General features: G+C 59.9%; 1 protein-coding gene across 1 annotated transcript in view; it reads right to left on the bottom strand.

Moving 5' to 3' along the window:
- Positions 1-22,473, bottom strand: part of LOC143170224 (maestro heat-like repeat-containing protein family member 2B) — a 30,327-nt gene extending 7,854 nt beyond the window's left edge. Inside the window, exons 1-31 of the mRNA XM_076358320.1 lie at positions 22,449-22,473; positions 21,759-21,901; positions 21,313-21,435; positions 20,661-20,826; positions 20,160-20,258; positions 19,451-19,602; positions 18,916-19,059; positions 18,258-18,350; positions 17,831-17,900; positions 17,602-17,715; positions 17,044-17,117; positions 16,454-16,573; positions 15,356-15,463; positions 14,998-15,157; positions 14,569-14,609; positions 14,137-14,278; positions 13,405-13,457; positions 12,875-12,982; positions 12,501-12,620; positions 12,190-12,312; positions 11,199-11,360; positions 10,856-10,978; positions 10,475-10,542; positions 9,993-10,128; positions 9,792-9,887; positions 8,870-8,993; positions 7,792-7,901; positions 5,491-5,636; positions 5,095-5,242; positions 4,606-4,799; positions 3,848-3,985 (exon numbers count right to left, since the gene is read on the bottom strand). Coding sequence (XP_076214435.1) covers positions 3,848-3,985; positions 4,606-4,799; positions 5,095-5,242; positions 5,491-5,636; positions 7,792-7,901; positions 8,870-8,993; positions 9,792-9,887; positions 9,993-10,128; positions 10,475-10,542; positions 10,856-10,978; positions 11,199-11,360; positions 12,190-12,312; positions 12,501-12,620; positions 12,875-12,982; positions 13,405-13,457; positions 14,137-14,278; positions 14,569-14,609; positions 14,998-15,157; positions 15,356-15,463; positions 16,454-16,573; positions 17,044-17,117; positions 17,602-17,715; positions 17,831-17,900; positions 18,258-18,350; positions 18,916-19,059; positions 19,451-19,602; positions 20,160-20,258; positions 20,661-20,826; positions 21,313-21,435; positions 21,759-21,901; positions 22,449-22,473 — 3,623 coding nt within the window. The remainder of the gene's footprint in view (positions 1-3,847; positions 3,986-4,605; positions 4,800-5,094; positions 5,243-5,490; positions 5,637-7,791; positions 7,902-8,869; positions 8,994-9,791; positions 9,888-9,992; positions 10,129-10,474; positions 10,543-10,855; positions 10,979-11,198; positions 11,361-12,189; positions 12,313-12,500; positions 12,621-12,874; positions 12,983-13,404; positions 13,458-14,136; positions 14,279-14,568; positions 14,610-14,997; positions 15,158-15,355; positions 15,464-16,453; positions 16,574-17,043; positions 17,118-17,601; positions 17,716-17,830; positions 17,901-18,257; positions 18,351-18,915; positions 19,060-19,450; positions 19,603-20,159; positions 20,259-20,660; positions 20,827-21,312; positions 21,436-21,758; positions 21,902-22,448) is intronic.

Here is a 22,473-nt window from a genome sequence, read left to right on the forward strand (position 1 = left end):
TTCCTCTCACTTTCTTCTTTCCGTTTCTTTCTTTGGTCTTTATGAGCTACCGTCATATACATACGCTGCCGGAGACAATATCTTTTGTGGATTTTTTTTCCCCCTGCCATCCTGGAGCGTGCTTCACAAAGTATTTATGAATGTCTGGGGCTGCCTGTTGGACAAATGCACTCACTGCCAATTCGTCATTAAAGTCACCTTCCGTCCTTCCTCCGTATCGCAACAATGCTTGCCGCAAGCGACTCCCGAAGTCGCTCGGGTGTTCCTCTGATCTTTGCCTCACTTCCCGAACTCTTTCCCAGTTGACACCGGTTTGTCCTGCAGCCTTTATTGCCAGGACCAGATTATGGCAAGCTGTTTCACAGGCAGCTCGGTCATTTGCATTCTTATAATCCCAATTAGGGTCCACGCTTGGCCAAGGCTGTCTGTTTCCATCACGACTTGCTAATTCTCTCTCTTTTTCCCAAATCCGATCTCTATCTCCCAACCAAAATATTTGCTGCAACGGCACTTGAACATCCCTCCAAGAGGGGTGATGTCCCTCTATTATTGTAGAGAAGAGTTGGGCAACCTTTTCTGGGTCCTCACGTACCCAGGGCATCTGTTGCGCCCCTTGAGTCAAATCTCCTGGAGCCCATGGCTGATAAACATAGGCATGTAATATTGGAGGGGGTGGTTTCTGTCCTGCTGCCACAGGCATTCCTGCAGCCGGACTAGCCACTAGCAAGCTCATAGGAGCTTGCAAAGCAGGAGCGTGATTTTCAGGAGGAAGCGGCGGGTACAGCGTAGGGGTCTGAGGAGTAGCAGGAGCAGGTGCAGGGTGAAGCAGAGCGAGGGTAGGGTTTAGACTTTGAGTCTCCCGGCATTGGGTGCTTTACCATCTGTCTTACCTTAGCCAAATCCCCGTATCCGCCTGGTTGTTTAAAAGCCCAGTTATCCCAGACAGAGCAGTAGTTCATTTGCTAAGAGCAGTAGTTCATTTGCTAAGGTTTCTGATCCTCCAAGCGTTGATGCAGGAAAGTCAGCTTGCTCATATCAGACGAACCTTCCAGGGGCCACTGCTCGAACGGCATCTCCTCCCGAGTTTCAGCTGGCCCCTCATCCTGGCAGAGAACTATGGCTCGAGCTTTCGAGCTTCAGTGAGTCCTGAAGTACCATCAGTTTTCTTCCAGTTTTGCAGAATTTCTGCCAGCGGCGAACCCCGTTTTTCCTTACCTATTGAACCCCCCATGACTTACGCTGCCCCCAGTTTCAGTACCTTGCCGGTGAACACGGACCCCGCAAGGACAATGGGGTGAACTCACCCAGCGCCAGCTGTGTTGTATGTGGTAGCTACACTCACCAGGTCGGAAACCCACAGAGTCCCACCTGGGTCGCCAAATCGTTAGCAAAAAGGACTTGCTCACATTTTCTTCTTTTCCCCTAGCTTGTGCACAGGTACCGGAAAGAAGGCAGCAGAAGTACACACTAGCTTTTATTGCCGGCATTAAGGTGCCTCTCGGCTGGGAGCCCAAAGGGACCCCATGTTACACTTCATTCCTTATATACAGTTTTAAGACTACTCAGATATTCATTTTTACAGTTTACATAACCTATTGGCTTTGGCCATGACACCGCTTGTTACCATGCGCTTTTGAGTATTTCTTCACGCGACCCCCCGTGCAAGCGTGCTTAATGCATACTTATTAGCAGAGTTTGCACTATTTTGTTGCAACTTTGCCACTTTCAGCCGGTTTGGTCTGGTTTCTTCTACGAGCAGACCCTCTTGCACAGGGCAGGTCACTGTCGGTCAAGTTCTCTTGTGCAGGTCTTGGAAGCCATCTTCACGTTGGAGCTTTTTCTTATGTAACAGCCTCCATGGTCTGTCCAGCTCCCTTAGGAAAAGGCTCCTTGGCTGGCACCTCCCCCTGGGGAGAGGAACTGTCCCTCAAGTCCAAGTGCTGCCTAGGGCTGCCTCTGCCTTCTACTGAGGCTCCCGGAGTGACCCTTGGAGGAGTTGTACATGTCTGTGGTGGGGACATCTGTCCATGAGAGCTCCTCAGCAGAGGGTCCCCTTCCATCCCATGGTGATCTGGGAAGCCGAGTCACCAGAGGCAGGGCTTGCTTTGGTCTTGCTTGCAGAGCTTGAGCTTGGACACCTCTCCAACCTCGATTGTTCCAGTATCATCCCTCTCGCCGCGCCTGCCCTCTTGATGCAGCTAAGGATGTCATTCTCTAGCCTGAGGAGCCAAAAAGGGCCGACCCCAACTCTCCTCCCTCCTCTGCCAGGCCCAGCCTTGGAAACCAGCTGGTAGCATCAAGGAGCTGTATCAAAGGGTGGGAAGTTTAGGCAAAGGAGCGTGGGGAGGCATGGCCCTAGTTCTGGCTGGGCTCTGAGACAGCATTCCCAGAAAAAGTCATGGACATCCCTCCCCACAGCCTTCCCTCCCTCCCTCCCTGACTAAGTCAGGCAGCCCCAGCTCCAGCCGTGCTCCTCTGGCCCCAGCTGTGCTCTGCCCCTGGCCTTTCACCTTGGGTGCAAGGCGTGGGGAAGCCCCCGTGCGTCCCAGAGCCTTCCTTCAGCCCTTGGATGAGCAAACTTCCCCTCTCACCCCTCCTTCCTTGCTGGAAAGCCCTCACCCGTCTCTGCTCCTTGGGGCTCAGGGTGGCAGGGTCAGACCGTGGTGGGAAGGCAGGGAAATCTGTTGGCCATTGGGGGGGCACCACAACTGAAGTGGGGTTTGTCCTGGCCTCTGGAGGGATTTTTGATTGAAGTTTTGAGAAACTGCAGGTGCCCGGGGCAACCCCCGGCCCCGGCCCCTTGGCCCTTGCTGGTGCCCCTTCCACAGCAGGACCCCCTCTCAGCGTGGTGTTCAACCCAGGAAGGGGCTCGACTCCCTCTTACAGCTCCATCCTCACCTCTGTCAAGGAACATGACTGTGCAAGGCGGGAGCACGGGTTGTGTTTGAGCAAACTTTGCGGAGTCTTCAGTTTGGATCACACATATGGTGTGGGACCCCCAGGACAGGGGACCAGAGGCTTGCAAGGGCTTGCAGCGGGGCCGGTGTGCACAACAGCCTGAGGGTCGAAACCACATCTCTGCTGGTGGGCTCCCTGTGTGGAGAGACCTGTGTGGAGACCCCTGCTCTGGGGTCTGTCCCGGCGTGACTCTGTTATCCCCAGCCCGGGAAGATCTGAGAGGGGCCACGCAGCTGGCAGCCCCCAGCCTCTGTGTAACCCACATGTGGTCCCACCAACCACGAGGATGCCATCAGGGAAAAAAAAGATATGCTTCCCCCTAGGCATTTTGTGATGAGCTTTATTTAATTAACTCCTTGGTGCTGGCTGCGGCCAGGTATTGCAGAGGGACTCTTCCAGTGCCTGCCTCACACATGGCTCCTTGCCGTACTGCCGTCCCGAGAGAGCTGGAATGACACAGGCAGTGCCATGGGGACCTGGTCCCAGCCGGGCGTTCCCCTGACCGCCCCACTGCAGGGACCCTTTCCCCAGGGATCTTCCCACAAAAAAAGACATCCCAAGCAGCAGTATCTCAGTAAAACCCCTCTGAACCCTTCCTCCCCCCCGCCACCTTACCTCAGCAAAGAAAGCTCTAGCTGTCACCTGCAGGTTAACTGAGCGGGAACCCAGCCATGGCAAGAGGCTCTGCACCAGACAGGGTGATGCGAGCCCAGCCTGGAGCAGGACGCTGCACAAGGGAGCACAAGCAAGGGACACAGAGTTACCCAGGACGGCCACAGGCCAGGTCTCCAAAATTCACTTGCACTGATGCAGGCACTATTCTTCAGCTGAGGACGTCCCCCCAGGCATGCCAGAAGGGTCCCAGCAGCCATTTCCCTGGGGCTCTTACCTGGTCAGGAGACACACCCCCTCAGGGTGAGCCAGGGGGTCTTCCAGGCGAGCCCACACTGCCCGATTCATGAGCAGCCGCATCCATTTGTCTGCCATGCATCTGCCTAGCACCAACTCTAAAGCCAAAAGGAAAAGCCTGGCAAAAGAAACAAAACACAAAACAAATAAAAACACAGTCAAACAAAACAAAGCCAATCAAAAAACCAGCACCACCACAAAACCAAAGAAATCTCAAATCACAACAGATCAGGGGAAGATTTATCTTTAGCAGAGCTAACTACCCCTGAAATGATGCTCCATAGCCTTCAAGACTGCAGCTAACGGCACTGGCATTTTCTTTGTGCCCCAAACCCACTGAAGCAGAAGAAAACCCACGTCCCTAGACTGACTCCATGCTCGATAACCAAGGCAACACCTAATACCTCTTCCCACCAGCATTTTGCGAAGAATGACACCAGCGCCCGTGAGAGCCATGCTCCCCACAGCGCGGGTCTGTTGAAGGAGTGCAATGCTATCGTGCATGCAAGGGTATGCAGGAGGCAAGATGACAGCCGTCCGCAGTACGAGCCGCGTAAGACCTTCTTGCCTGGGAGCTGGAATTTCTCCATGAAGGAGCAGAAGTAAAACCAACCACGACGACCGGTTTGCACATCTAGGAAGCGGGGCAGGCAAAGTGCTCCCACAGCCCCACGAACGCACATGTCTTGGAAAGGGGAACTGAAGCCAACCCCTCCACCGGCCCCTTCAGCTCCTTACCTGCAGGGCTTCTCCTCAAGGACCCGGCCCTCGAGGAACAGCCTTCTCCAGCTGCTCACGGGGGAAAGCAGCCTCTCCTCGCCCAGCGTTTCACTGACCCACCTCAGGAGGCTGGGAAGGAGGTGGGGAAGCAGTTGCTTGAGCTCCTCTGTGCTCCTCAGAGCAAGCACCACCTCGGAGATGGCACGGGTGATCTACAGAGAAACATGACCAAGAACCACCTGTTCAGGCAGGGCCTCTTCCCACCAGCCGGGTTCCCCGGCCTGCCTGGGGCGGGGGGGTTACTCGCCACAATTGTCACTTCTGTGACAGCCCTGTGGCTCAGGAGCACAAAACTGTCCCGGCTCCCCACACTCCTTGAGGCCGGCCCAGCACAGCACCCTGGCAGTCTCCACGGGCATCCGCAAAGGGCACCTGACTCCCTCGTGCCAGAGTATGAGTTAGAAAGCAGATGCAAAGCTGCAGAAATGTGTCTGCCATTGAACATACCGTCAGAGTCTCCAGAGCAGTCTGACGGTTGGGCCGCTTACAACCCAGGCGGTTGTTTCCTGCTCTGTTCAGTTTCTCCACTAAGCACCTCAGGACCTGAATCCCAAAGATGCTCCTCCCCAGGCTCCTCCACAGCTCCACCGTGTCACTGCAAGGGAACAGACATTCACCCATGAGCCCGTATCCTTGCAGTCCTGCAGCGCCCTCAGACCTTCTCCTTGTCTGCAATGGGGCTTACAACCCCCCACTCACAGCAGAGACACAAGCACGCAGTCTTGCAACACTCAAGACAGTTCAGGCAGAAAAAGGACCTGCTGCTTAACCGGACCCCCCTGGTGCAAGCAAGCTGCAGGGTCTCTCTTTGACTACAGTGGGGGAAGTGGATAGTGCACGTACCTGTCCATGGGCAGACCTTTCTGGAGGAGACTGCTGATCACAGGCTCCCGGTGAAAGCGGGTGAGGAGAAACACCGCATGGAGAGAGAAGGGCCTGTGGGTGCTCTGCTGCATGGAGCTGTAAAGGGTGTTCAGGATTTTTGGCACCTGAATGGAAGAAGAGGAGAAAGAAGGGCTCGGTGCATCCTTTACCCCCTCCTGCGGGGCCCAGACACAGTCATTCAGCACATGAGCAATGCCTGCTCCCTTGACACAGAGTCCAGATCTAGCTCGAAACCTCACCCCCTGCCTGACCCTGGCTCACGTCCGGAGCTGAGCGTGCTCTTGGCAGTTGCACGTCTGTGTGCACACACACGCACACATGCACGCACTCACACGCAAAGCCTCAGTCACTGCATGTGCCTGGGCCCAACCGTATGAGCAGCTGTGTGCCCTGTGTGCACACAGAGGACACGGACACATTGCACACCCAACACCTGAATAACTCTCCCCATGTGTCTGTAGCAATGCAAGAGCAAAACCACACGCGCTCTTCAAAACCCTGAAGAGGCCTTGCAAGGCCTGTGTAAGAGCACGTGACTCCTTCCCGGGGAAGCCAGTTCTCCAGGGACACTTTTCCTTGCCTCTACCCTCCTTTCCCAAAGCGCCAGCCCCTTCCCCGCACAAAGGACCTTCCCCCAAAGGAAGGGGTGTTTGTTTGAGCCTTTCACAGCTAGAAGCTGTGGCCATGACAAGGACAAATAGGCAGCCAGGTCCCTCATCCTGTGGAAGATCCCAGCTTCTCCCACAGCTGCCTGCCTCTGGCCCGTGGGGCAGACACAACCTGCTCTGCGCCTGGGGAAGCAGCAAGGGGTGACCCCGCAGCCCACGGTTGCGGTGCTCCCGCTGCTTGGAGCGGCCACGGGCTCTGCAGGGACGGCACAGGGACGCCCTGCCCTGGCTGTAAACAGCAGCCACCTAACAGCTGGGTGAGCTTTAGCTCAGCTGGGCACGATCCTGTGAGCTGCAACCCGTGGTTGCCGTCACTGTGAACAACCTCTGTCAGCGGCAGACAGCCACACTGGGGAGTTAGCCTGGGCTGAGTGAGCTGCGCCAGCCCTAGAGCCCTAGAGCCCAAGTGGGGCGCAGCAGAGCGCGAGTGGAGGAGAACAGAGGCCTTGAAAGGGCAGGCACAGCATGAGGCCAGAGGCTCCCAGGCTACAAATGGACAGCAACTGGTCGCTAAGGGACGAGCACCTCGCGGGCTGGGTAACACCACAGTCGGGGAAAGCAGTAAGAGCAATGAACAAGTATCCAACCTGTGGAAAACCTAGCGTGCCCAGCAAAGCTCCGAGTAGAGGGAATTGGGGACCAGTGAAGAAAGAAATGGGTCCCAGGGCAGGGAGGACTGACAGCGACCCCAGAGGAAGGGGAGGAACGGCAAGGTTGGTGCCTCCCAGTGATAACTGCCTCACTCGTGGGAAGGACCTGGACCAACGGGACACTTTGGACAAGAAGTGCCCATATCCTTGTCACCAGCTGGAGCAGACGCCAGCAGCAGTTGCTAATGCACGACTCAGACCCATCAGTAGCCCCTCAGCTCAGCACACGGGCACCTGTGTGTAGTGCAACAGCCAACAGGAGAAAAGACAAAGTCAAATGGAAAAAAAGTTCTCCTTCACCTCCTGGAGTATTTCCTTTCTGCATTCCACCAGGAAGACGAACACCCACTTCCACACTGCCTTCACACACGTGGGTCTGACACGCAGGAAGCTGTCCAGGAGAGCAGTCAGAAAGTCCGTGGCCTGTGCTGGAGGGATGCATTTGCAAACAGCCTGGAGAGAAGTCGGGAACAGGAGAGACCGCGTCACAGCTCTGCTCCAGCCATTCAGAAAGGAAAGGAAACTTGACAGGACTGTTAGTTTGGCAGTCATGGAGGGGGCAAGCACTTGATCCTCCCGCTGTGCATACAGTGCTGTTTACACCTGGTGCAGGTAACTGATTTGGAAGTGTCTCCCCGCCATGTTGTTTGCTTATATACCAAATCTGTATTCTGACAAGAGCACTCTCTCTCTCTCTCTCTCTCTCTCTCTCTCTCTCTCTCTCTCACACACACACACACACACACACACACACACACACACACAGTATCTGCTCCAGCATGCCTAAAGGACAGTCTTGTCTCAAAGCCTCCTGCTACTTGCTAACAACAGCCGTCCTGGACAGCTCGCTCTGGAGACAGCAAGAGACTCTGGAGGGGAGCAGGGAGATGTGCAGGAGTCCGGGAGCTGGGCCCCCACCCCATTGTTTTGGGGCCAGTTACCTTTGCTATTGTGGCACAGCTGTCTGCCAGAGTCTTGGTGTCTGGGCTGTTCGGCTCCTCACACAGGCACCTGATCTCATCTGCCTGAGGCACCACCTTCATGGTCTTGGCTGGAACAAACACCAGGAGAAAAGAGGAGTCACGTCTGCAGAAACCCAGAAACCCAGCCTTTGGCCCCAGATACTGAGAGGGGCCAGGAGAACCCAAGTGGCAGCAGTGAAGGCCACAGGGAAACCCAGGGCCCTCCTGAACTCAGTGCAGCAGGATTTCCTGAGCCTGATAAACGGCTGACAAATCCCGGGCTGGAAAGACCCCTCTTCCTCCTTGAACTGTTTGCTGGGGCTTCAGGGTTTCAGCAGCCACTGGCCTCTGCTCCCAGCAGCTGTGTCCCCTATTCCCGCACAGGCCACCATCATCTCTGGGAGGCGGGAAACCTCCCTGTGACTTCCTCAGCACAGGCAGACCCTGCTGCCTGAAGAGGAAAGGGTTCAAACACAACCCTTTGCAGCACGCTCCGGGCCTGCAGCTCAGATCCCTCCTCCCTGCCCAGTTTGCTCTGGGCAGCAAATTGGTTTCCTCTCTTGTGCTCGGCAGGAGACTTCTTCCCTGGCAGGGATGAGTTTGGAGACACTGCCTGGGTAGCTGCCTGTCTCCCCAGGCTCAGGGCAGGGAGCAAGGGGGGAGGCACCCTCTGAAACGTCAGGGACCTCATCCGAGCAAGCTGTCTGACCACCCTCTGTCTTCCCTGGAACGTGGAGGGGGACAGACATGGAGGGGGACAGTCCCCAGCGCTAGTGACAACATCCTGCTCTCAGACAGCAGTGGGGATGGCCCTGACCACCCAACATCACACGTGCCCCAAGGAGGTGGGACTCAGCAACCCTTTCCCAGGGATCCTTCCTGAGATGGCCGGGGAGGCAGAGAGTTAACAGGGTGGGGGCACAAAACCAGCGGAGCACATTGCCTCCCCCTTCCCTCCTGGGGATGGGGCCTGGCCCTGCAGGATCCCGGTGGTGCCAAGCCAGGAAGGGAGGGAGGATCAGGCTGAGCAAGGCTGGGAAGCGCCCGCTCTCCTCACCTTGCATTTGGAGAAGGTAGCCAAGGCAGACCCATGCCCTCTGGCAGGATGCGGCCAGGCAGCCGCTGGTCAGAGTCCCCAGCAGGCCCACCAGAGAGCCAAACTGCTTGCAAGGATGTCCTCGCTGCAGGGGAGAGCGGCAGGAAAAGGGTCGCAGGCAGCCCCAGCACCCACTGGCCCCTACCGCCCGTCCTGCTCCCTGAGCAGCGACCGGGCAGAGGGGCAGGCAGGAGGGCTGCCCCATAATCCCAGGAGCCCTGAAACCCAGCACCTGGCCAGGCAGGGCTCCCTTCCGGGGCCATGAATGGTGGGGAGGGGGCACCGGGGCACACGGGGGGTCCCTACTCACCATGAGCTCAAACCGCTCCTTGCAAGCTCCCAGCACGTGGGCGCAAACCCGCAGGGCTCTCTCCCGCTCCCATTCTTGGGCTGAGGTGAGCCAGCCCTTCAGGACCTGAGGCAGGGTGCATCTCTCTTGCAACAGGCATCTTTCTCTCCCTGAGATCCCTCTCCCTCTCCCTCCTTCTCTGGCCCCTTCCCGGCACAGCCCCCAGCCCCACCGAGCACTGGCACTGCTGCCTCCACCGCCTTGCTCTCTCCAGCTGCCTCTGCCCTGAGCCAGGTGTTGCTTCCCTGCCAGCGTCTCCCCACTCCAGCCTTCCCCCAGGCTGCTCTCGCCCAGCTCAGGGCTGGCTCTTGGCTTTCCCTCTGGCAGGACCCACTTCTCTGCCTGTCCTGAGGCCACAGTGGCCGGGCGCTCCTGTCCCCCAGCTCAGGCCCTGGCCCCAGCCAGACACACAGCCTCAGAGCGAGGAGCCAAAGCCCCACTTTCCCATAGGAAAGGTATCCACCTCCTATCACCCTCTAAGGCCTTGATTCCCTGCCCCTGTGACGCTTTCCCTGTTGCCCCATGGCTACTCACGTGGACCACATCGTCAAAACAGGCAGAGGTGGCCTCTGCCTCCAGAAGGCTTTCTATGAGATGGCCCAGATCTTCCATGCCTCTCCTGTGCAGAAGCTGAAAGGAGGAAAGGAGAGCTGAGGTTCTGCATCACGGGGGCTGCCAGGGCGCACTGAGGTGGGATCCTGACCCAGAGGTGGGCAGGCACTGGCCGGTGGGTACCTGCACGTTCACAGCTGCCCTCACTGTCTTCCTTCCCTTGTTCATCCGCCCCTTGGAAGGGTAGGACAAGACACTCTGGCAGCACACTGACAGCAGGTTGCGACTTTCCTCCCTGCTCAGAGGTGGCCTCAGCTTGCTGGCCAGAGGAAAAAGGAAGAGAAAACAGAAAGGGGATTTACTAGCCCTCTCCAGAGTGGCTCAAACCATAGCTGGGTTCCTCCTAATCGAGGGCCCCAAATCCAACATCCCCAGCCCATGCCAGCGAGCACTGCCTTCAGCTCCAGCAATTCCTGCCTCCTCCCAGGCAGCAGGCAACCCCCACACCCAGGTTAAGGAACCCCTGAGGCTCCCTTCCATCGGGAGACACCCGAAATGGGGAACACCCTCCCACTCCACAGCCCCAGCAGCTCCCGGCTCCACGCTCAAGGTCACTGGGGCTGGGACACACTGGGAGCCCCCGGAGCCCGGGGAACAGACCTCACCTCAACTCCTCCAGGGCCTGAAACACTCCATACACCAGGGAGTCCCAGGGCTCCCCCTTTATCCAGTCCTGCAAGTCCCAGAGAGACAAGCGCACAGTTGGCAGTGGGCAGGGGCACGGGACAGCCCTCCCGCCTCCCCCGGGGACAGGCTCCACTGACAGGCCCTGCCCCGTCACCCCCATGGATCCCCAAAGGCACCGCAGGAGGGACCCTGCTCCCCAGCCATAGCCACCCAGCACCAGCGCCCAAGGGCCCCACCAGCTCGGGACACAGCTCCAGGAGCTCGCATGAAGCCGAGAGACCATTGTGCCTCTGGGGAAAGCAGCCTCATGGCACAGCCCAAAACTCCCCCGTGTGACTGCCCCGGCTACAGGCACTCACCAGCAGGGTCCGCGTCGCCTCCTGCTTCAAGGAGAGCTCAAAGCTGCCGCAGTCGCCCACAGCCCGGATGGCGCTGCTGACCTCAGTGATGCTCTGCACCAAGGCAAGCTTGAGCTGCAAGTCCTGAGGCCAAAGAGAGCAAAGCACCCCTTGAACTCTTTGAAGGGCTGAGGCAGGGAAGAGGAGCATGGAACCCGTGGGGGTTTGGGGTCTGGACGTTGAGGACAAACCCTTCCTTGGGGGATGTTTAGAAAGAGACCGTCCATCTCGGTATGCCCCAGCCCTGAGGGGCTGGAGCGAGGGCACCCAGGCATCCCTGCCCCTGCACGCCCCACGCTCCTACCCTCTGTTTGGCTCTGGAGAGCCGCAGGATGTTGCCCATGATTTCTTTATCCACGCAGGTGAGCAGCTGCTCCTTGGGGGCACGCAGCGCAATGCCGCTGTAGGTGCGCATGAGAGCAGCGCAAGTGGCCTGGGCTCTCCCCGTGTTCTGCCGCCGCTGTATCTGTGTCGACAGAGATGCCCCAAGACATCAGCTCCAGGACTCCCGCAGGCTCCTGCGGCAGGCCGCTGCCCTGCACCCTCACCAGCTCCTCGTTCACCTGGGCACCTCCCAGCAGCTCCCCAAGCTACTCCTCAAGCTGCGAGCTCTGGGGCCGGGAGCTGTTCCCATCCCACAGCGTGGGTTCTCGCATGGACTGAGGAGGAGGGTGCAGCCAGCATCACACACACTGCTGGTGGTTTTACCACTGATTTGAGGGGTTGGGGAGCTGTCTGGAAGCTTTCTGTGGAAAGGTATCTGAAATAGCCTGTCACGGTCCTGCTTAGAGATGCGCAGCCTACGCGTGTCAGTGGGCAGATCAGCCCAGTCTGCCCACCGCCCAGGCCAGGCTGCACCGCTCTCTCTGCAGGGCCCTGCCCTGCCCTGAAAGGCTTCCCCGTGGCCCCCAGGTGGGGGGCAGAGCCAGCGAGACCTCACCAGGCTCCTGCTCCCAGCCCTCAGCTTTGGGGAAGGGGCAGAGTGTCGCACCATGCCCACCCCCTTCTTGCCAGCTCCTGCTGAAGTTAAGTCACGGGCAACGTGGCTGCATGCAAGCAACTGCTGCAGCTGCCCCAGCCGGCCGGCTCTGATCCACGAGGTGTCAAACTCCGTCCTTTCCAATGACACCTCAGGGGCCCCAATGCCAGGACATCCCCTCTGAAACACAGGTCTCAGGGAGCTCTTACAAGAGGGCTTATCTAAACACAGCTGCCACGGTTTGGCTGCTGCAGGTGTAGAAGTGGAAATAAGGCCAAAAAAGGAAAGCCAAACAGCAAAACCCTGGATCCTTTACCTTCCAGCCCATGGAAGTCTGATAAAACCAGTCTCTAGTGAAAGCGGCGGTGAACATCGTCACTGTGTCCAAGACCAGGTGGAAGTGGCTCTTGGCAGCGTGGGACACAACAAAAATCATTCCCTGCAACCACAGAGAAACAGGGAGTCGGCTCCAGCCCAGGCACTCAGCTGCAGCCAGTGACAACGGCCAGGCAGGACGTTGCAGCAAGGGGGGAATGGCAGCAACGGGGAAATCAAGGAGGTCTGGAGCAGCCCTCCCTCTCCCCCAGGAACAGGCAGGGGATGCTCAGGACATGAGCATCACCTCACCTGGGCCTCAGACAGCTCCACAGGGTTTGTCTCCTGAAGGAACCTCAGCACCTGCTCTTGGACGTGTCTGAGGTCCTGACAAGCTGCCAGTGCTGTCCCAAGAGCCTTGTACAGGAAAAGCTGAAAGAGAAGAGGCCGAGCCCGAGATGCGGTCACGGCTCGACCTGTCAGGAGAGGGCTGGCCCCAGGTGGACCCGACCGCCCCTGGGAGCAGGCGAGGCCAGCCGTGGTGCCAGGCTGTAGCCAGCCACTGGAGCAGCCCAGGAGGAAGTGCCTTTGGGGGTGAAGGAAGGGGAAGCAGTGAAAACCGCCTGCATGGGCAGAGCACCGGCACCAGCCCCAGCCCCAGCCCCAGCACGGGGCAGGAGACACACCTTCTCCCAGGAACCAGGGGCAGAGCTGCCCAGCTGCTGGCTCAGCTCCTGGCTCAGGCCCACGGTCCAAGCCTTGTCCTCGATGGGCTCCAGTGACGCTTGTAGGAACTGTGGGGAACAGGAGAGGAAGCCGAGTGTTCCCCTGCCCTTGGCCAGGACCCTTTCCACACTCACATGTCCCGGGACACTGCTGGGGGAGAGCTGCCGGGAACGGCAGTCTCTTCCCCTGCCCCACCCAACCCTCTTTTCTCCAGCCTCCCTCTTCTCCTAACACCTCAGGCGAGACCCCCTGGCACGCCAGATGTGGAGGAGGAGGCAGTGCTAAGGCGTGTGCCACAGCGTTAGAGGGCATTAGCCATCAGCCGTGGCACATGTGCAGAGAGCAGCTCCTCTGAGCAGGCAGGCACCTACTGTGGGGGGAGGTGCAGGGTGCTCAGGAGGTGCCCCCACCTCCTGGTGCCTACACAGGCAGCCCCAAGCTTCCTCCCACAATTTTGTTTGCTCCCTCTTCTCCCCCAAGCATGCGATACCTTAAGCAGACGGTGCTCCCACTCTGCAGAGTCCAGGGAGATCTCGGTTTTTCCTAGAAAGCAAGAGGAAGCAAAAGCCCTTGCTGCTATTTAAGCTCACACCAAAGAAGAGCCCAGTGGTCTCCTCTGCGGTCAGACCTCCCAAAAGTCCCAGGCCATCAGGCTAGAAAGGCCCTAGAAGCACCTGCGCCAAAGCCCTTGTGAGGCCAAAGACACAGGAGGGAGCCCAGGGGCGTTTGTCAGAGCCACTGCATTCAAGTTGGGGAAGGACGCACTGACCGCAGCTGATCCCCACTGCTTGACTGCAGCTCCCAGAACAACGCCGACCACTGAGTGCCAGCACGCACCGGCAACACACATTTTCTCCTGAATGACCCACCACTTTCTGCCCATTTGCAGCCCTCCTCCCAGGCTATTGCCAAGGACAGATGCTGCAAACCTGGCCTGGCCTGGGGACTCGGCCCTCCAAAGCCAGGGGCTGCACCTCCTCCAGGAGCACCAGTCCTGTCCCTGCCCCAGACACCATCCCAGCCAGGACATGGGGGTGCCACCAAGACCTGCCCTCCTAGGGGACATCAACGGCTGCCCCCAGCCTCAGTGCTGGCTCCCTGGGAGGGGAAAGGCAGCAGAGCAAGTGCTGGGGAGCTGGGGACAATTCCCCTCCGTCACACTGGAAAGCTGCCCTGCCCCTTCTCTGTCCCCATAGCCTCTCCCTCCCCTCCCGCGCTTTACCTTCCAAGTACTGCAGCAGGAGGGGGATCTCGGTCGCCCACGCCGCCCCCAAGGCTCTGTGGATCCTGCCGTGGAGGGCCTGCAGCAGCTGCAATGCAGTGACTGCACGTTCGCCGCTCTTGTGAGGAGCTGCCGCCACCACCTAGGCGAGAGCAGGAGAGAAGGGTCACTCCTGCCGCCAGAGCTGCAGCTTCTCCCGGGAGGGAGCTTGGGAGCTCGGCGCCACTCCGGCCAGCAGCGGGCATCCAATGGCTTCACCCAGGGTGCTGCTGGCCCCGAGAAAGGAGTGGGATCCCCGACGGGCCCAGGAAGGTTCAGGCGCACTGCCTTCTCCTTGCGGGCTCCTGGCACTGGCCTCAAAAGCACCTCTGCCCCAGGCTCTCCCACCACCCCTGGCCAGAAAAGCTCTTTCCTCAGAGCCCCGTTACTCACCAGCAGTCGAGCCAGCAGGGCCTGGGGAGTCGGCAGCTGGGCTGCGGGGAAGAAGAAAGGCTGGGTGACCGACGAGCCCCTGCCATGCCCTGCCCCTCGCACCTCCCTTGCCCCCGCAGAGGGCTGAGGGCTGAGAGCAGCTGCGCTGCCACAGCGCTGGCCTCGGGGGGGACTCCCAAGGGCTGCCCAGCATGAGATGAAGTCAGCTCCAGCATGGCCAGGAACGAGCCCCGGCTCACCAGGAGCACACTGCGAGCAGGAGAGCCAGGCCTCTGCGCCAGGCGAGAGGCAATGCAGGGAAGAGTCCCTCGTGCCCAGCAGCAGAGCCTTTGGTTCTCCCGGGCTCCTGCTCAGGGCTGGCAGGGCACGCGTAAACACAGACTGGCCCGGCACCCAGCCAAACCCAGCAGCACTCACTGGGGCTCCTACCTTGCTCCTGGGAGTCCACGGCATCAGGCTCCTCCTCTTCTTCTTCGCATCCTGCTCTCTCCCGTCTCTCAGCCAGGGCTTGGAGACAGCGGGAGAGCGGGATCAGCATGCCGCTGTACTGGGCTGGCACCACATACTGCAGCAGCCTCGGCCACAGGAGCTGCAGAGAAGAACCAGGCAATTCGCCACACTGGCACTTCCACTCAGCTCGAAGACAAAAAGGATGGTCTGCGTTTCCCTGAGCCTTGTGTGCTGATTCAGCGCACGTGAGGGGAGAGGTTCAGGGCATGAGGAAGCGCAACGAAAAATGCCCTGAAGGCAAGAAGTGACCACAGCAGCAGGGCAGAGGGCAACTTACTTTGGCCATCCCTCTCAGAGAGACATCCAGCGAGCCCAGAATGTCCACGCACAGGGCTTGAAGAGCTCCTTCCTCCGGGGTTTCCCAGGCAAAAAGGCCTCCTGCCACCTGTAAGACAGAGTTGGCAAAACCCCCGTTACTCTCAGCTCCCAACTGACGAGGCTCAGGCACGGTCCCACCAGTGCTGCTGCGCCAACCTGCCGGGAGCAGAGGACAAGGACAGCCGGACCCAGCTCGGGGACCAGTTCCCGGACCCTGGGAAGGACTGGCAAGCCTGGGAGCAGAGAGAGACGCTGCTTGTCTGCACAGTCCCCCAGGGCCCAAATGCTGCTGTTGTGCCACCAAAACAGGTGAGGAACGTGCCCTTCAGCAGGGCGTGCTCAGCGCCAGCCCTGGCGGCGGCACGCCCAGCCCAACGGATGTGGAGGAGAATTGCAGAAGCCCTTTCCTTCGCCCTGCTCCCAAAGCAGAGCCTCCCCGAGCCCCGGAGCAAAGCGACGCACACAGATCCCCTGGCTGGAAGGAAGCTCCAGCCAGAGGGAAGATCCTCGGCAAGTCAGCAGGAGGCTCGGCCATCCCCAGCCTTCATCTCCTGGGCGCCCAGCTGGAAACACTCACCAAAGGGACCGCCAAATGGCCTGTCCCCTTGCCAGAAGGGACACGGGTCCCCAGACTGCTATCGGATGGGCAGGGCGTGCTTTGGAGGGCCAGAGCACGAGAACACCACAGAAAGCTCCTCTAGCCAGGCCCACCTGTCTGCATTGGCTGGAGGATGTCCTGTCCCTACAAGGCCCCTCCCTTTGCAAGACGGCTTTGCTGCAGGTGCCTGTGGACACAGCTCAGCCCGTCGGGCATGCAGGCAGCCCCGCAGTCCTGGGTGGCACGCCCAGGTGCAAACCCACGTCATCCACTGACATCTCCACCAACATCAGCACAGACACCCACGAGGAGGAATGGCCGTTTGGAGGCCGCTCCGATGGCAGTGCCGGTGCTGATGGCCCTGCAGCATGGAGCTCTCCATGGTCAAGGATGCCTGCAGGAGCTCTCAGCACAGTCCAGGCACCCGCCGAAGCCCCGGGTGTCCCACTCTGCCCTTACCAGTCTGCCTGAGGTCCGGCTGAACTCGTTGAAGATGTGCCCCACCACATCCCATGCCCAGCAGCTCTGGGAGCCGGAGCTGAGCAGCTCCCTGATGAACTCCAGAACTGCCCTCCGCACCTGCCAGGGGGAGAGTGTGGTTACGACCCTCCTGTTCAAAACCCAAAGGGAAGCTGCCTTCGCTTGGGGGCAGCCTTTGTAGCTCGCGGAGGGATGACAAGGGCACGGCAGAAGCTTTTGCTCCTGGGTTCAGGAATGGGCTTTAGCACCAGGCTGGACGTGCATCTGCCCTGCAGAGCACAATGACCTCCCCACTCTGCTCTGCCAGCTCTCCCCGGTGAGGAGCCATCACCCACCACCTGGGCAACGTGCCGGCGCTTCCCCAGGCACCCCAGCCCTGCCCACGCCAGCAGCAGCGGCACCTCTTGCCATCAGCTCTCTGGGGAGCACGAGGAAGTGGGGAAAGGGAATGGTCATCTAGGTCAGACCCCAAACCGCTGCTTCCTGCTATGGCCTTGCCAGGCTCTGCCCCGAGGGAAAGGGTTTCTCTGCCTGCCCTGGCAGCACCGCCCCTTCCCAAACCAGCTCACCGGGGCACTGGGGTCGTTGCACACCGACCGCACGGCCTCCACCACCTGGGGCAGCTTCTCTCTTGTTGCAGGTGCTGGAAGAGATACAGAGAGTGTGCATTGAGGCAGAGCCCCGATGGCAGAAGGGATCCCTTGAAGCTTCCAAGCTTTTCATACACCAGTGGGACAGAAAAGCGGGGCCTGACTGACTTCACAGGAGGCAGCGGCACACCCAGAGCAACTCTGTTTCTAGAGGCACAGCAATTTTATAGGGACTGAAAGCTATGGTAACAGAGAGCATGAGAGAAATGGCATGGGTACAAGCAGCTCCTGCGCGTGCCAGCCCGCCCGCTCGCCCATCAGCCCACCCGTGTTACTGAGCTTGGAGCATCGTCCTTGGTGTGCCACCATTTCTAACTGCCGGGGGAGAGCTCGAGCCCTGTCACAGGGCGTCAGCTCAGCTGGGGGACCTGCTCTTTGCAGCTCCTTTTGGGTGCAGGTGTACCACTTTCAGCCCGTTTCTGCTCTCAGCCCAGTAGCCCCAACCCCTGCCTCGTGTCTCTGGCCCATGGCACTGACCGTCAGAGTGGGCCAGCGCTCCCAGCAGGCCCAGGGCTGCCACACGGCCGGCCTCGCTCCCACCACTCAGCTGGGAGTGCAGAAACATGACTGTCTCCTCAGGGCACATGTGGGCTGCAGGGAAGAAATCGTGTTCTGCATTAGCAGGCAGCTGCCGCCGACCGCCGAGGTCTCTCTGGGAGAGAGCTGCCATGGCACGGCGGGGCATCGCCCAGTCTCCTCTCCTTACCCTGCAGAATGATGCAGCGGGACAGCACTGCCTTATGGGCCGGGCCAGGCTCTTTGGTCACCTCAGAGAGCTGTGGGAACAAGGTCCGTTTTAAAGAAACTAGCGTCAGCGTTGAGGGGGACTGAAAAGAGACGGTGCTCTCTGCCCTCCTCTCCCAGAGTCCTCCTGTGACTTGGCTGAGAGGGAAATCGCTGTGGGAACCGGGCTGCCCCTTGGACCCGTTCCAAACCGCCAGGATCAGGCCTCCTGCAGCCTTAAGGCACCTACGTGGCACCCACGTGGCACCCAGCTCACAAATCCTGGCGGAGGGATGCCCTGCCCTGCCCTGTCCTGCCTTTCCCTTCCCTGCCAGCTGGCAGGTCTTTCCCCTCCACGGCAATCAGGTGTGCAGGCCCCAGGCCGGTGGCAGGGCGCAGGCTCCCCTTACCTGGCGGTGCACAGCCGTGCTGATGGCAACAGCCATGCCCTGTGGGATTGGGGTCTGAACTCCCTCCAGCGTCTCCAGGACATAGATGAGGCTCTACAAGAGAACGGGGGAGGAAGAGGAGGCTAAAGCCACCAAAAGTCACTTGGGAAGGGAGAAACACAGCACATGTGGGATAAGGGGAGTCCCTAACACCACCTCCCAGGGAAAAGCCCAAACCCTCCTGCATGGGGCTTCTTGTTTGCCCTCCCCTCAGAGCAGCATCGGGAGGGTCTCTTTCCTCTGAAGAGAGCCCGGTGTTGACAACTCAGTTTCCCACCACTTCCCACTCGTCAGACCTTGCCCCTCACTGGATGGGACGGGACGTGGCCCTGGGCATTAGGGCAAAGCTCTTCCCGCACACAGAGCTCCAGGGAGGTGCCAATGCCTCCCTTCCTGAGAAGATGAGCCTCGGGGACTCTTGGCTCCCTCCTGCCCGCCCCCCCCGGCATTGCTCTTTTCTTGCCCAAAGAGCCCAGGAAGCCTCAGGCCTCCTCTGCTCTCCCTGTTCCTTCTCGAAGGGCTGCCCAGCTCCCCCTGGCACCCCACAGCTCCCCAGTGCCTTGTGCCACTCGCTCAGGCCCACCCCAGCAGCCATGCCGGGCCCGACGCGACTTCTCACCTTGGTGACCCGAGAGGTGTCTCGGACCTCCTGATATTGGTGCAGGAGCCAGAGGAGCTGCTCCCAGGCATGCTCTCGGTGCTGCTCCTCATGCAGAAGGACCCCCATCATGGCAGCCACCGCCCCGAGGACAGCCTGCTTGTCCTGGACAGGGAAGGGAGAGGCTCTGCTTGGAGGGCTGAAGGTCTGCCTAGCGCTCAGCATCCCCTGGACACCAGTCTGCCCTTCCCACTGGGAGGGGTTTCCCTTTCCCTTCTGCCCTGCAGGAGAAGGGCTCGCTCCAGAGGAGAGAGAGCATTTCCCCATGCTGGTACCCCAGCCCTCCCTGCAGAAAGGCCCCAGGACTTGGCTGCTTCCCTCCAGGGAGCCTCCAGCCCCAGGCAATGTGCTGGCAGGCTCCCGGCTTGGGGTGCTTTCTCACCCAGATCGCTTCCCTTCCCTGCCCGCCTCTGCTCGCACCCCACCGGGCACAGACGGACCCACTGACGTGGACATCCCTGCTGCGGCCCCAGGCGTGGAAAGCAGCACTTCTCACCTCTTCCTCCTCGCAGCCCAGCCAGTTTACCACCGCGTAACGGAAGACCGGGTAAATGTCTTCACAGAGCTGCGCTTTCCCGTTGCGAGGGAAGGGACATTGCTCCCGGTTGCAGAAGTAGGTATTGACCCCTTTTGACCATTGCTCCAGAACTGCACCAGGAGAAAGGACAAGGGAGCACCTGAGAGTCTGCAGCAAGGAAGGTTCCTTGCACCCTCGCCCAAGCCTGCTTTAAGGGCAGTCCCAGGCTCGGCAGGGCTCAGCCTAGGACCAGAGCTGGATCCGAGGACAAGCCGTGCTCTTGAGGTATCTGGATTCAATCACCCCACTGTTTCTCTCCTTCTCCCCGTCGCACCTTTTCCTCCTCAATGCCCTGTTCCCCTCCAGCATTTTCCACTGCAGCCGCTGCCCTTCCCTTCCCACATACTCGCCCTTTCAGTGCAGGGGCTTTAAACCCCAGAGGAAAGCAGGGGAACAGAAGCCATGGGAAGGGACCCTGGAGTTCCTCCACGCAGCACTGCCACGTCCTGCACACAGGAACCTCCCAGGCTTCCCCCGCTCCTTCTGCACACTCACAGCACTTTGGGATCACCAAGGCCTGACCTCGCTGCGGGCTGACACCCACCACGTTCCCTCTGAGATCACACGGAGGCATCAAAGGCCACCCCAGCCCCTGCCCCTGGGCCCTGGCCAGGGAGCTGACACTCACCACTGCAGATGGCGCGCAGGATCCGGCCACTCCCCACCCGGCTCAGCATGGTGCGCAGGGCGAGCAGTGTCATTCCCACAAAGGGGATGCACCACAGAGCTGCAGAGAAGACAGGGACAGAGGGACCGAGAGGGTCAGTGAGAGACACGGGAGGCTGGGGTCGATTGCTGGCAAGGCTGGGGCTGCTGGGCTACGCGGGACAAGCCAGAGGGTGTGTGGAGGGCTGCCTTCCCCAAGGAGGACACAGGAAAGCCCTTTGGGGAAATGGGGAGGACAGCGGGGGGCAAGAGACCCCACGGGTTTGCCTCCAATGTGCTCCTACCCTCCAGGAACCGGGACTGGGCTGGTAAGGCAGAGCTGCCAGCCGGCCCTGGCACGGAGCAAGGAGGCACGGCAACTTCATAGCCCCCAGTTCAACACAAAACATTTAGGAAGGGGGAGGATCCCTTCTCCCCGTTATCACAGACCCCTCCCCAAACCAGGATGCCGAGAGTGCCATACCGTAGCTGCAGGCCATTTTGCCCAAGGTGAGGAGCACAGTCTCATCAGGGACCTTCCCCATGACCTTCAGGTGGCTCTGGAGCTCGGACATGACAAAGTGGAAGTGGGAGCGGGCCAGAGCCACCAGGACATCGCTAGCGGCCGTCTTCACATCATCTGTCACACCCTGAAAAAGCGCCACAGGTTAAACACTCCCAAGAAAAAGGCTGAGGCACTCGGACAGGCTGAATGACCCTGTCTCCCCTGCAAGACGCCTCAGGGCAGCTGTGCTCGGGCCGGGTGTCTGCCGCCTCAGCGCAGCCCTGTGCTACTGCCTCCTCTCCCTCTCTGCGGAGATGCCAGGAGACCCCCCTGGGGCCTCTCCGTGGAACTCGTGGGTTCCCATGGCGCTCCCTCAAGGCAGGAGAAATAACCTTGAGCTTGAACTCAGCTCTCGCTCATTTAGAAACAACCCCGAGTCCACCTCTCTGCACAGCTTTCTGTGTCCCCTCTTCAAATTCTCTGTAATGCCCCCATTAGTCCCCAGAGCTTCTCCCTTAGGACCACCGCTGGGTCTGAATGACCGAGGAACATCTCTGCGCTGCTCTGTATTTCCCCAAAAAACAGGGGCATAGGCAGGCCGCTTTGGTGCCTTGAAAGAGAACAAGCTCACCTGGGCTGCTCGCATGTCACTGGACACCTCTGCTATCAGGCGGTTCACGACACCGCTCGTCAAACAGCCGTCGTCTCCCTGCAAGACGCTCTCCAGCTCTCGGTATGTCTCCACTCGGTCACCCTGGGGACAGACCACAAAGGGGAGTGACGAGACTTGCTTTGCCCTCGTTCCCAGGGAGACCGGCTGCCCCCCAGATCATCTGTGTGCCTTGGGCATGAGGCACGAGCTGCAGGCATCGGTCAGGACAGCCACGGGGAACGGCAAGATCTTCCGTGGCACCTCTGACACTAGCAGAGAGCCAGACAGGGAGATCGGCTCCACCAGGGTAAAAGGCCTTGCAGGAGCCTAGAAAATCATTCCTGAGGATGGGGGATGGCGGAGGTCAGAGGGAGAGTGCCAGGCGAGGAAGGGGAAAGGGAGCCCTCACCCCCCCACCGCCTCACCTCATGGTCTTGCAGCTGCTTTAGCAGAGAAGTCCCGACAGCCGCAAAGGTAGTGACAGCTGCAGGGACAGCCGTCCCCTTTGCCCTGCCTTCATCCTCAGGATGCGCAGGTCTGGACTGGGAACGCACGCATCGGCAGAGAGCTGGAAGAAAAGGAAGAAACGCTTTTGCTGGCTGCAGGGCTTCGAACCAGGGAGGGGTGAGGATCTTCCCAGCCTCCCCCAGCACGAACAGCCCGTGCTGGGCTGTACTGGCAAGAGGGCAGTCAGTGGGATGAGGGGAGGGACTCTGCCCGACGCTGTGGCACTGGGAAGACCACACCGGGGGGACTGGGCCCATTCCGGGCTCCCCAGTGCCAGAACAGCAGCGACGCACCGGAGTGAGTCCAGCGCGGGGGCCCCGAGCTGGGCAGGGGATGGAATGGGGCCCTGCAAGGAGAGGCCGGGAGGGCTGGGGCTGAGCAGCCAACAAGAGCCATCCGGGCCAGGTTGTCTCTGAGCAGTCTCCAGCTGCCCCACGGAGGGCAGGGAGAGGATGGAGCCAGAGCCCTCTCAGAGGTGCCTGGCAGCAGGATAAGAGGTGACGGGGACGCAGTCCCCAGCACCCAGCTGGGACAGGGACACAGCCCCCAGCTGGGACGGGCACTGCCTCCGGCAGGCATCAGCCCCCAACCTCCCACCAGCCCCTCACCTCTGAGCGCTCTCATCTTCCTCAT

The sequence above is a fragment of the Aptenodytes patagonicus genome, chromosome 22, assembly GCF_965638725.1.
Source record: "Aptenodytes patagonicus chromosome 22, bAptPat1.pri.cur, whole genome shotgun sequence".
Taxonomy (NCBI): domain Eukaryota; kingdom Metazoa; phylum Chordata; class Aves; order Sphenisciformes; family Spheniscidae; genus Aptenodytes; species Aptenodytes patagonicus.